Consider the following 12946-nt stretch of genomic DNA (forward strand, 5'->3'; position numbering starts at 1 on the left):
AACCTCCTCCCCCCGCCTGCAGCCCGAAAATCCTCTCCTCTTTCATATCTCTCCAAAAACCCTGTTTTTGTCTTCCCCCGCAAGCCAATACCTGCTTTCCTATGCAACCCTCAACAATCTCCATCTCCAACCACCATCATGGGCGAGCTACTGGTGCTCACCACACGTCCGCGCATAGAGCCTCATGGAAGGCGTCCCCTACTTCCAATGAAAACGCTCTCCAACTCCTCCCAGGTGGTCATGAAGTGCCATTTGATTATAAAAAAAAATGGTAATAATAAACCATAGCAACAAACCATTAACACTTGGCTTGAAAAGAGGGGGTGTACAAATACACATCCATCAATAATATCAAAACTATAATGGTTTTGATAATAATGATGTCAATATTTCTAAATAAAAGAGTTTATTTAAATAACAATTATATTTAATAAAATTGTAAATAAATGAATATTAAAAAATAGGAAGTTACTTTTAGGGATAGCAATATGACAGGTTTCATGACGGGTAACCCCCATCCCAACCTCATCCCATTTATTTAAAATAATTTACATTCATATTCTATTAAAAAATAAAACGAGATGGAGTCCAGCGGGCGGGTATATGAATTACCCATACTTGACCCGTCCTATCTCCTTAACTCCTTTGTAGAAAAATTTTTATTTTAAAATTTTTTAATTATATTCAATTAAATATATTTAAATATTATAATTTTTATAACTTATTTTATTAAAAAGTATTTATTATTATTATTATTATTATTATAGAAAAATAAAAATTAAATTAATTTCTAAAATTCATTTTATATTTAATCAGGAAGGAACGGAGCAAGACAAGATAATACCCGAATCCGTCCTTGATTTTTTTTTTTAAATTTCAAATACATCCCAAACCTGTTTATTTTAATTTCAAACCCAGTTTATTAGGTACGGTACATGGTGAGTATCGGAAAAAACTTGTCCCAATGGCAATTGCTAGTTCCTTTTTGTAAGGATGACTTTTCAATAAGAGTTCTGAGAGTTCTGAATGTTGAGGTATGAGCTCTATCTCTAAGTGTATACTACTGTGCACTTCAATAACTTTCAATGTGAAAGACATTTACTTCTTTGCATTATAATAAAGATGACTTTTTGTTCATTGTTCTCATCTAGTCAAATTGTAAGAGCAAAAAAAATACTCGCAATAATATCATAAATATAAATGGAATAAAAGAGGAAGAATTCATAAAAAATATATTTCTTAGAATCATATAATCATACCCTTGAACTCGTTTTCTTGCTTTACAACTAGATGAATCACTATGATCTTGGGATCATATGCATGTGGATGATGTAATTATTGTCTTACTATTGATCGGATGTTTCTTCTTAGTAGTTGAATGTGTATCTTACTGGTTACTTATATGTATATCTTTTTAATTTTTGGGTAGTCACATCTTAATATAATAAAACTTTGATAAATGAATGTTTAATAAATCAATAACTTTGTTTAAATAATAAAAATTTTGGTCTTTTTTATTATTTTTATTTTATTTTATCTTTGAGAGCATTAAGATAGGACATCATATCTCTTCTTTTTAAGATTTTTTTTTTTAAATCTCAACAATTACTAATCATTTTTTTCATTTTTAATTTTTTAATATTTTATTAAGATTTTATGTATTAATTTTCTACCGCATTCATTATTTTTAGATTTAATAGTATGATATATACAAGTACTTTATAGTAGAAGTATAATACTCTTTATGAATTAATAAACATTCATTTATCGATAAACTAATAAATTATTTATATATCAATAAATCAATACTTTTGGTAAGATTATAATTTCTCTTAAAATGTGTCTGGTAAAATTCAATATTTATTATTTAATAACTTAAGTTGATTTTAAGTTAAATTATATTTAAGTTGTTGATTTAAATACTTATTACTTAATTCTTATTTTAAGTATTAAGGTTGTTTGATAAAATTAATTTAAAATTTATTGTAAATCATCAAATTAACATATTTATTATCATAAATTAAAATTAGGATAAAGTAGGTTGAGTAATAATTGAATAGCAAAAGAGATTGTGGAAGTAATTATAGTAAATGAGAGTAAAAAAGTAAAATAAAGATGAAAACTTAAAAATAAGTTAATTCTTTTCACTTATTAATTAAAAGTTATTTTTTATTTTAAATCATATTATTAAGTTATTTTACTAAACATACATAATTTACTTAATAATTTAAATTAAGTTATTAAGTCACTTTAAATTATTAAATTGATTTAACAAATACCCACTTCATCAAAAAAATATTATTTTATAGCAGGTATTTTGTTTTTTGTTTTCTTTCTTTCTTTTCCTTTTGCCTTGAACTTGTAATGTACACTATAGAATGTATAAGTTTGTTTTTTTTTTAAAAAATATATATATATATATATATAAAATTTATCTTTCAGTAGTTTACTTCATATTTTTAGTTTATTAATTTTAAATTTTATAATTAAAAAATTATATTGCATATTTGCTCATGCCAACTCTTAAACTCTATTTAGAGTGATTCCTTTGAAGCCAAAAAATAAATTTAAGTAAAGGTTTTAATTTTATCAAACAACTTATATTTAAAAATGGAACTTTATTAAAAAAAGAAAAAAACAATGTAAAAATGGTATTGCTTTTTAAAAAAAAAAATTTGGGATAAATCAATTTAAATTTAATAAAATTTTCATAATACATTATGACTTTAATTGCAAAGCAGAAATTTTTCGATGACAAAGCCTTTATAAGATTGATTTGTTTTGGAGAAATTATCAACAATTATGAAATATAGAATTATAATGCCAAAAACAATCAATAAGTCGTTGTAGTATAGTGGTGAGTATTCCCGCCTGTCACGCGGGTGACCCGGGTTCGATCCCCGGCAACGGCGACTCTTTTTGCCCCTTTCCGTTCTTTTTTTCCCCTCCTCATTGAAACGGCGTCGTTTGAAAATTTGAATTTCATGCTATTCCACTTTAAAAGCTCATAAAATTGGGCCAAATCAGAGAAGCCCACCTCCGTGGCCTTCTAGTTTGTGATTAAAGCCCAAATCCAGCCATTTGATTCAATCTAAACAATCTCGTTAACATTGCACTCTAAATCTTCACTATAACCAAAAAAAAGAAAAAAAAAAAAAAAAAACCTGCTATAAATCAAATATTCAAAATATTGAAGTTTTCTATTTTTTTTTAGAAAAATTCTAAGGTATACTTCCTTTCCCACCTCATCTTTCTATGATCCAAACAGAATCCTGTCGATGAATCACTTTGAAAGAAAAGCTTTGGCCTAAAGTTACAAATATGCTAACAACCCATTATTATTTTATTCTATACGTATATATTGGTTAATTAGGTGAATTTTTGTACTTGCTACATCACAAGAAAACTGTGAAATAGAAGAATAATTAAAGAGCCTGAAAATACAGGTCTCAAAGAATAATGTTTCATCCATGGGGAACAGTTGATAGTTCAACTGTTTTTCCACCCAACCAATAGCTGCTTTCAGTAGATTTTTATGCCAAAAATGGCAACAGCTTTTATTATTATTTTTATTTTTCTTTGTTACCAATTGTTTTTGGGCCTTTTATATTCTAATTTATAAATTATTTTTATAACTTTCAAAATTGTAAATTTTTTGTAAGATTAAGAATATTTATAATTTATATTCATTGAAAGGGTTGATTTTTTTTTTTAAGAATATGTTTTAATAATTTACTTAAAATTTTTAATTAGATCTCTAATTGGGTGTTTGGTAAATCAATTTAATAACTTAAAGTGACTTAATAACTTAATTTAAATCAATAAGTAAATTAAGTATGTTTAGTAAAATAATTTAATAGTATAACTTTTTATCAAAAATAACTTTAAGTAATAAGTAAAACCAATTAACTTATTCTTAAATCCACATCTTCATTATACATTTTTATCCTTATTTTTCTAGTTACCTCCACGATCTCCTTTGCACCTTTTTACCCTTATTTTCCTAGTTACCTCCATGATTTCCTTTACTATTCTACAACCTCCACCGTTACTCAGCCTCATTTGCCTTAATTATAATTTATTAGAATAAATATATCAATTTGATGATTTAAAATATGTTTTAAATTAATTTTATTAATACTTAAAGTAAAAATTAAGTAATAAATTTTAAGTTAACGATTTAAGTAAATTTAATTTAAAGTCAACTTAAGTCATTAAGTATAAATATTCAATTTTATCAAACAACCCCTAAATTTTTAAAGTAGTATGATTTTTTTTTTTTTTCCCTAAAAATTACTTCAAAATAAATTTAATTCTCATGAAAACTTCTAATTGTTTTGTTCCCTTTTCATTATTTTCTATCCAACCATCAATTTAAGAGAATTGACTGGTAGAAAATTTTAACTCGCTTCTTCAAGTAGCTGCAGTTTTTATTATATCACATAAATTTCTAACAAGTCGACTATGACTCCTATTATTTCTGCCTTCATCTATGTAGTTCTACTCAGCGGGTGAATCAATAAGGGATAAAGCTGTATGTTTCACCAACTACTATTTCACCTCTGAGTTGTTCATATTCATGTACATTAAAAGGCAACCCTATTCTTTATTGCATCAATATGATGATCGTGTGATATAATGAAGGTGGTTGTGTTCAGCAACTACCTCTACTGCTAGCTAGCTTCCTTGTTTCCAAGCTAGCTCTTTGTTGTATCTAGGTACAAAGCCATTAATACAGTCACAAGTGATCAAAACCCTAGCTCAACACTCTGTATATATAAATGGTGAACCCTGTTCTTGATAGTTGCATCAAAACCGATTTCGATCTAGGGTTTCATGGATAAGATCATTTCAATGGCTAACTCATCAGTTTTGGTGATGGTACTCATGGCATTGTTGGGAACCCTAGCTCCTCTCACTGAGGCTCGGGCTTTCTTCGTCTTTGGAGACTCGCTCGTTGACAGTGGCAACAACAACTACTTGGTCACCAGCGCCCGTGCTGATTCGCCACCTTACGGCATTGATTATCCTACTCACCGTGCCACTGGCCGCTTCTCCAATGGCCTTAACATTCCTGATATTATCAGTTAGGTTTCTCATTTGGGCTCTTGGTATTTCTATGTATAGTTGGTTTTTCCATGTTGATGTATAATGTGTATTAACAGGTCAGACAATTAAATCGGAATCTACATTGCCATACCTGAGCCCGCAGCTTACAGGGAAAAAACTACTAGTTGGTGCCAATTTCGCTTCTGCTGGTATCGGAATCCTCAATGACACTGGGATTCAGTTTGTGAGTATTCGTAAATAATGTTTGTGTTCAAAAATAAGAAAAATACGATTTAAAATTTCTGTCTAAATAATTATGGGGCACATTTGCAGCTTAACATAATCAGAATATATAGACAGTTGGAGTACTTCCAACAATACCAGCAAAGGTTGACTGCACTAGTTGGAGCTCAGAAGGCTAGGGGAATTGTAAACCAAGCACTCGTCCTCATCACTCTAGGCGGCAACGACTTCGTCAACAACTACTACTTGGTGCCCAACTCTGCAAGATCTCGCCAATTTGCTCTTCCCAATTATGTTCGCTATCTCATCTCTGAGTACCAAAAAATTCTAATGGTAATTCTCCCCAGCATGTGTTACATTTTGGCCTAATCTGCATAAAATATTCACTATTGAATCTAACGAGGAACTGGGGATGAGTTGAGGGCAAATGCATTATGGTATTGCATATATGATAGTCTATCACAAGAGACTTGTTTTGGTAGGTAGAGCCACTTGTTACATTAGAGCCGTTTCCAGTGCATATAAACTTTATAAATGAGCACTGTTACTATTTTGTGCGTTGGGTTGTCCCATTTTCTAACAAAATACAATGTATTAATGTTGTTATGTATTTTAGTGACTTATATGTATGGTCTAAACTTATGGTTGCAGAGGCTATATAAGCTTGGAGCACGAAGGGTTCTTGTGACGGGCACTGGACCAATGGGGTGTGTACCAGCAGAACGTGCCATGAGGAGCAGAAACGGCGAGTGCGCAGCTGAATTGCAGCAAGCTTCAGCCTTGTTCAACCCACAACTCGTTCAGATGCTACAAGGACTCAATAAAAAGTTTAATGCAGATGTCTTCATCGCTGCCAATACACACAAAATGCATATGGACTTCATCACTGATCCTCAGGCATTTGGTACGTTCGCTTCTATATATGTAACTATATATTGATTCTCTTTTCCTTTTTTTGTTGAAAAAGACTTCCATCATGAAAAGGGTATGCTTGGAATTTAATTAGGCATGCAACAAATTAAAAGATAATTTGTTAATCATGGTAGGACTAAATGTAATGGCATTATTCATGTATGTTATGACTGGACAGGGTTTACAACATCAAAGATAGCATGTTGTGGGCAAGGACCCTACAATGGGCTCGGACTTTGCACGGTGCTCTCAAACCTGTGCCCCAACCGAGGCCAGTATGCGTTTTGGGATGCATTCCATCCATCCGAAAAGGCAAACAGACTGATAGTACAACAGATCATGACCGGCTCAACCATGTACATGAACCCCATGAATCTCAGCACCATCATGGCCTTGGATTCAAGGACTTGATCATTTGGAAAATAACATAGCATGTATGCAGTTGCTCGGTTAATCACTATGTATTAGTTTCCCTGCCTTGCTTTTTGGAGTACCATTGTCATGAAACTGTGGACTGTTATGTTAATTTCAAATTTATGTGTTGGTTGATGAATATCCATGGGTAGATTTATTGATATATAATAACAGCTGGTTTATGGGCAGCCAGGGCATCAGACTACGTATTTACGCTTCTTGTATGTGGAGGAATAATTTGCAAAGAAAGGGTTATGCTAGCTTCTACATTTCATAATATATGAAACATGAAGTGGCAAACCCGTTAGTGATCTTAGCTATTTTCCCAACTCTTTTCTAGTGTTCAGCTCATCTCAATTGCCTCTCCACCATCAAAAGAAAAAAAATTTACAAGGGAAAAACTTTCATTCTCAAATTCAAGTTAAACACGGGCTATGCATGAAGTGATATTGAGAAAAAGAAAATACAAAGAAACTTTTAAACAATATGGTGCTTAGCAGCCAAGGATGAGGACAACTCAGCTGACCATGAAAGAAGGCATTTTACTGCATCTAAAGGCACTTCGCCTCTGATATTAGTAGAAAAATGATTTCCGGTATGTCACCCCCATTTCAGTTTCTCAATTTGTTCCTTTTATCAGATTTGGCTCTCAACATTACCTCAAATCTAGCCATGGCGCCTCTCTTCATTATGTCCCTTCATATCGAAGTGGCAACGATGAGCTAAGATTTCTTCTTGACGGTATTTGTAGAAGATTGGTGTGTTCTATAAGGGGCCTACTATTCAAAGCATTAGCAAATTATCTCAACTAAAAATTTAGTTGTGGAACTTAAAAAGGGTCACATCCAGTAAGCCGAAAAATGGATTTGATTTACTTAAGTTAAGTTGATCATTAGTTGATATGATTCCAATATGTCAGAATTTTATCTTAATTGAACTATTCAAATTCTGTGGTTTTGGATGGTATAAATCAAGTTGACCTGAGAAAAACACCAAGACACAAGATACGATCCATTCACTTGGTTTATGCAAAACTACAACAAATTTTTAATTTTTTTTTTAAATATCGTGTTCCCCAAGCTTTTTCTAAATTAAATAGAGATGATTTGGTGTAAGTAAAATTCCATAGGGATCTTGTATTTTAAAGATATGACTTCAATATAAAATCAAAATTTGTCTTTTGAAGAGACAAGTTCAATGTAAAATCTAAACTTATAAAATTAGAACTCATCTTTTAAAAAGATGGGTTCAATGTAAAATCAGAATTTGTTTTTTGAACAAACGAATTCAATATAAAATTAGAACTAGTCTTTTGAGTAGAAAAATTTGTTATAAAATCAGAATTCATCTTTTCCATAGAGATAAGTCTAATATAAAATCAAAACTTGTCTTTTCAATAGACGATTTCAGTGTAAAATCAAAACACTAACTACAAGTAAAATTAGAATTCATCTTTTGAACGAACAAATTAAATATAAAATCAAAACTAGTTTTTTGAATAGATGAGTAGTTAAGCATAAAATAAGAACTCGTCTTTTCAATAAATGAGTTTAATATAAAATTAGAACACATCTTTTCAACAGACAATTTCAATGTAAAATCAAAACTCATCTTTTGAACAAAAAAGTTTAGAGTAAAATTAGAACAACCAACTGTAATTTCTTAAATATAATATAATTTCTTAGGTTTAATATAACTGAAATTTCTTAATGAGAACCAACTACAGGTTAATTATAAGTTAATATCAATGTTTGAAATCTAAGACTACGTCATAAAAAAATGCAAATGACAAACCTTCAATTTTCATTGAATGTAGATTATTGCTATTTGTCAAAAACAAATTCTTTAGATAGCCTAGTTATACACCTTCATTGCATTACTTTAAAGTTAAGACCAAAGAAGAAAGAAATTTCATGACAGCGTGAGGGTTTTCTTGAAGACGTTTTCTTTGATCTTCTCTCCTAAGTACCAAACAGTATTAAATATATCCTAAACATCAATCAAGTCTTTTTATTAATGTTAGACCAATGAAGCAATTTCCTATGTATTGACCATCTGTTACCTATTTTACAAGACTAATTTCTATGCATACATAAATAATCAAAATTCAACCCATGTATCAAACAATATGCTAACAATTATAAGCAACCTATATATAGAAATAATCAAAATTCAACCTATTATATGTTCAAATCAACATATAGACACAAAAAATTAACTTATAATTTGTTCAAACTGTATTTAGCCCAAAATCAAGATATTTAAACTATAACCCAAAATCAGCATATCCAATCAATCTAAAACAAAGTTTACCTGGACTTTTAAAATCACCTTATATTTACTACCATGAAATATAGAAAAGAAAAGAAAAAGAAAAAAGTCTAATATCAACAAATTACTCCTATCCATGCATTTTAACCAAGTTTGGGAACTTGTAGAAGCGCTTGAAAGGATAAAACCCATAGAGTGCAAGTGGGTTTACAAGAGGAAGAGAGGAGTAGATGAAAAGGTTAAGACATATAATGTTAAGCTTATAGAGAAGGGTTATAATCAAAAACCTAGTTTCGACTATAAGGAAACCTTCTGTCCGATACCCATGCTCAAGTCCATCATAATACTCCTATCCATTGCAATACATCTCGGTTATGAAATATGACAAATGGATGTCAAGACTACATTCTTGAATAAGAATCTTGACGAGTGCACCTATATGATGCAACCAAATGGTTTCATAGCAAAGAGCTAAAAACATATGGTATATATGCAAGTTGCATAAATCCATTATGAATTAAAGCAAGTATCCCACTTAGGGAATAAACATTTTGATCAAGTGGTTAAAACATTTGACTTTTATCAAAATGAGGATGAACCTTGTGTGTACAATGTGTAGGGAAGCATAGTGGTTTTTATGGTTTTGTACATTGATGACATTCTACTCATTGGTAATGATGTAGGGCTATTGTCATCAGTCAAGATCTGGTTGTCTACTCAGTTTCAAATGAAGGATCTGGGTGAAGCACACCATATTCTTAGGATTAAAGTCCTTAAAGATTTCTAGGAAATTGGTGCTATCTCAAGCTACCTATATTGACAAGCTCTTGGTTAAGTATGTGATGTAGGATTTCAAGAAGGGTTTGTTACCCTTCATGCATGGAATTCCTCTTTCCTAGGATTAGTGTCCTGAGACAACTAAAGAAAAAGAGCACATGCAAGTAGTACCTTATGCCTCTACAATGGGTAGTCTTATCTATACAATGCTATGCACTAGGTTAGATATTTGTTTTATAGTAGGTATAGAGAGTAGATATCGGTCAAATCTAGGCCCAGAAAATTGGACAACCATAAAGCATATACTTAAGTTGTTGGGATTGAACCTTAGAAAACATAACATGATGTAATAGATTGAGATTCATTTTTAAATTTATCTATGTTTCTTAGTTTCCCATTTATTATTTCAATGCATTAATTGGTTATTTGAACATACACTCCCACATCACTTGCATTGTACATGACTTGGATGCATTATGAGTTGCATAGGAGATCCAAGTCATGAATTCCTTGCAAAGTGATAAGTCATTCACAGTCGGTTCATGGATTTAGACTGTATATGTAATGCACACTGGACAGGACCTATGGTAAATCATGACGTAAGGCTATTAGTTATCATGATTCACCCAGCTAAGCAAGTTGACAATGCAAAGGCTCTCGATGTATCATATGACAATCCTGAAGATACAAGTGAATGCCATTTCAAATGTTGAAAGACTAAACCTAACCATGTGTACTATGATGAGGCTAACTCTCATCCTCTTGATGTAGGTGTCTTCTTTGTTGACATTCCAATCTCTACTCAACTAATGGAACTTGTTGGTGGAGAGGATTTTTTTTTTTTTTTTTGTATTGATACTAACAAAAATAAATATTTTACCTTAAATGGATGGTGACAACCAACTTGTTGATGAAGATGATGAGACCTGATGTAATGCCCCAAACCCAATTTAGGTGTAAAATCATAATTTAGAAATTATTAATTAATTAAAGTAATTTAATAAGGGTAAAAAAGAAAGTATTTTCATATTTAAAACCCTAGATATAAATTAGATTTTTCTTATTTTCTCTATTCAGAAACCCCATTTACATAGATATCAAAAAGATTAGAGAGCATAGCGTTGAAGATTTGGAGGTTTAGGGTTTGAAGATCAATTTTTCAGGTAAGATTTTTAAACCTTAAATTAATATTTTATATTCGTTAATTAGTTTTGAACACTTTAGATTTTCTTTGGAATATCTCAATTTTGACTAGAGTTTGTTTAATTAATTTCTAGGTCAAAAAGATTAAAAATTTATTAACATAGTTTGATTTATTAATGGAGATTGATAAATTTTGATTACTCAAATGAATAGATCTAGATAATAAAAAAATTATATAGTTTCGAATGTGAAAATTACATAAAATTTGCAAGTATGGAGGTTAAAAGTTTTGAATTTAGAGAGGAAAAAAAATGATGAAAGATGTGTAGGAAGGATTTGGCATGTTGAAAAAAAAAATAATAAATAAATAAATAAAATAAGAGTAGCATGATTTTCTTGAATGGTGAAGAGAAAATAATAATAATGTAGATATGTCATAGTAGAAGGTTTTAAAAAAAAATCCAAGGATGCATGTAGACATCCAAGAAGGAAGAAACAGAAGAAAAAAAAAAGTGTTATTATTATAATAATAATAATGGGTGTAGTTGGTGGCTTGGAGTAATGCTGTTGTTGGGTCTTTGAAAGTAATAATATATATATAATGGGGAGTGGGGGTGGAATTGTGGTTAAGTGACAGTTGGATTATGGGAACAATAATAATAATAATAATAATAATAATAGTTTCATGTATAAGTTTTAATTTAATTTAAGTATATAAAGAAATAAATAGGAAGGGTAAGATTAGAAAAGAAAATGAATTTTACAATAATTTGGAAACTCAGTAAATTAATTTATTATTTTTTAGTAAGTTGAAAACAATATTGGGTAGTAATAATATTAGCATGAGAAATTAATTAGGATCCCTAATACTAAATAAAATATTTTTAGGATTGTCAAATTTTTACCTTTAGATAATTGTGTATGATATTATGTTAGGTGAAGAGTAAATTTGTCAAACTAAATACTTCAAGTTTTTAAGCGCTTCTTCAAGGTAAGGGAAATTAATGCAGATTTTTATAAAAGAAAATAATTTTCTTTTTATATTGTATTTTGAAATGTGTAAAAATATTATTTTTATCTTTACTCATGGATCAAATATGTGTTTTGTATGGAAAGTATATTTGAGAATTTTCTTTGTTTATTAAAAATGAAAAATTTTGGAGATATGATATTTTATTTTGCAAGTTTGAATTAATGAAATAAAGTGTTTGATTCTGGTTCCTATGGCCTTAGTCAAGGGGATATAATTGTTGACATTTCTATGGCCCTAGTCAACGGGTTATAATTGTTGACATTTAGTTTTGTTCATCATAAATGGAACAAATTTGAAACTAGTTACTCAATTGTGAAGTCCTACCTAATTGGGCACCATTTGTCATACAATAACCCGAATAAAGATATTTTGAATGTATTCGATTTGGTTTTGATGAGAAATTGTTTTGAAATGGATATGAGAAAGTTTTGTTGAAAAGTATGAATGTATTAGTATTTTGAACTCAAAAGTTTTTATGAAAATAAGTATATGTTATATCTCTTATTTGCAAGCATGATTGAAAATGTTTGATTCATGAAACTGTATTAATGTTCCTTATTGGGCTTTGAGCTCATCCCCTTTTGTTGATAATCTTTTAGGTAACCTCAGTTTGGGCAAGGAGTGACCGTTAGGAGGGAAATTTGGCTTTATTATGACATTTGTTTAAATTCTCTTTATTTTGGACATTGTTTAGATGTTAAAACTTAATTCTTGTTTGAATTATTTTGAGTTTGGAGTTATTTGGACAATAACACTTTGGTTGATGTATTAGTTTTTTTTTTTTTTAAAGTTGATACTTGGAGATTTTACAATTTTGTCATACTACTCTGAATAGGAATTTTACAATTTGATACTTGGAGATTTTACAATTTCTAGTTACAATACGAATGTTTATGTCATTTCCACTTTGAACCTTTGGGTTTAAGGTGTGAAATGATCTTCATGCCCTTGGAGTGGGTTTTAGGGTGTGACACCTATCCTAAGGATCGGTTTGAAAATCTTGCTGCTACTAGGGAGTCGACGTCCTTTAACTCGACTATGTGACAAAAGAATCCCTTTGTCATCCCATTACCTTTACTTCATTCCCATTTGGGTGATGAAGGT

The 12946-nt window shown here is 30.2% G+C and overlaps 1 protein-coding gene and 1 non-coding gene across 2 annotated transcripts; both read left to right on the plus strand.

Moving 5' to 3' along the window:
* The first annotated feature begins 2840 nt into the window (after positions 1 to 2840).
* Positions 2841 to 2912, plus strand: TRNAD-GUC. Its single transcript has one exon. It is a non-coding gene; the product is annotated as a tRNA-Asp (tRNA).
* Positions 2913 to 4803: 1891 nt separating this feature from the next.
* Positions 4804 to 6806, plus strand: LOC117912282 (GDSL esterase/lipase At5g33370-like). Its single transcript, XM_034826811.1, has 5 exons — positions 4804 to 5086; positions 5166 to 5293; positions 5383 to 5625; positions 5944 to 6196; positions 6383 to 6806. The coding sequence occupies exons 1-5, from the start codon at positions 4837 to 4839 to the stop codon at positions 6613 to 6615; spliced, it is 1107 nt and encodes a 368-aa protein (XP_034682702.1). The 5' UTR covers positions 4804 to 4836; the 3' UTR covers positions 6616 to 6806.
* The last annotated feature ends 6140 nt before the right edge of the window (positions 6807 to 12946 follow it).

Source organism: Vitis riparia, chromosome 4 (genome assembly GCF_004353265.1).
Source record: "Vitis riparia cultivar Riparia Gloire de Montpellier isolate 1030 chromosome 4, EGFV_Vit.rip_1.0, whole genome shotgun sequence".
NCBI classification, from domain to species: Eukaryota; Viridiplantae; Streptophyta; class Magnoliopsida; order Vitales; family Vitaceae; genus Vitis; species Vitis riparia.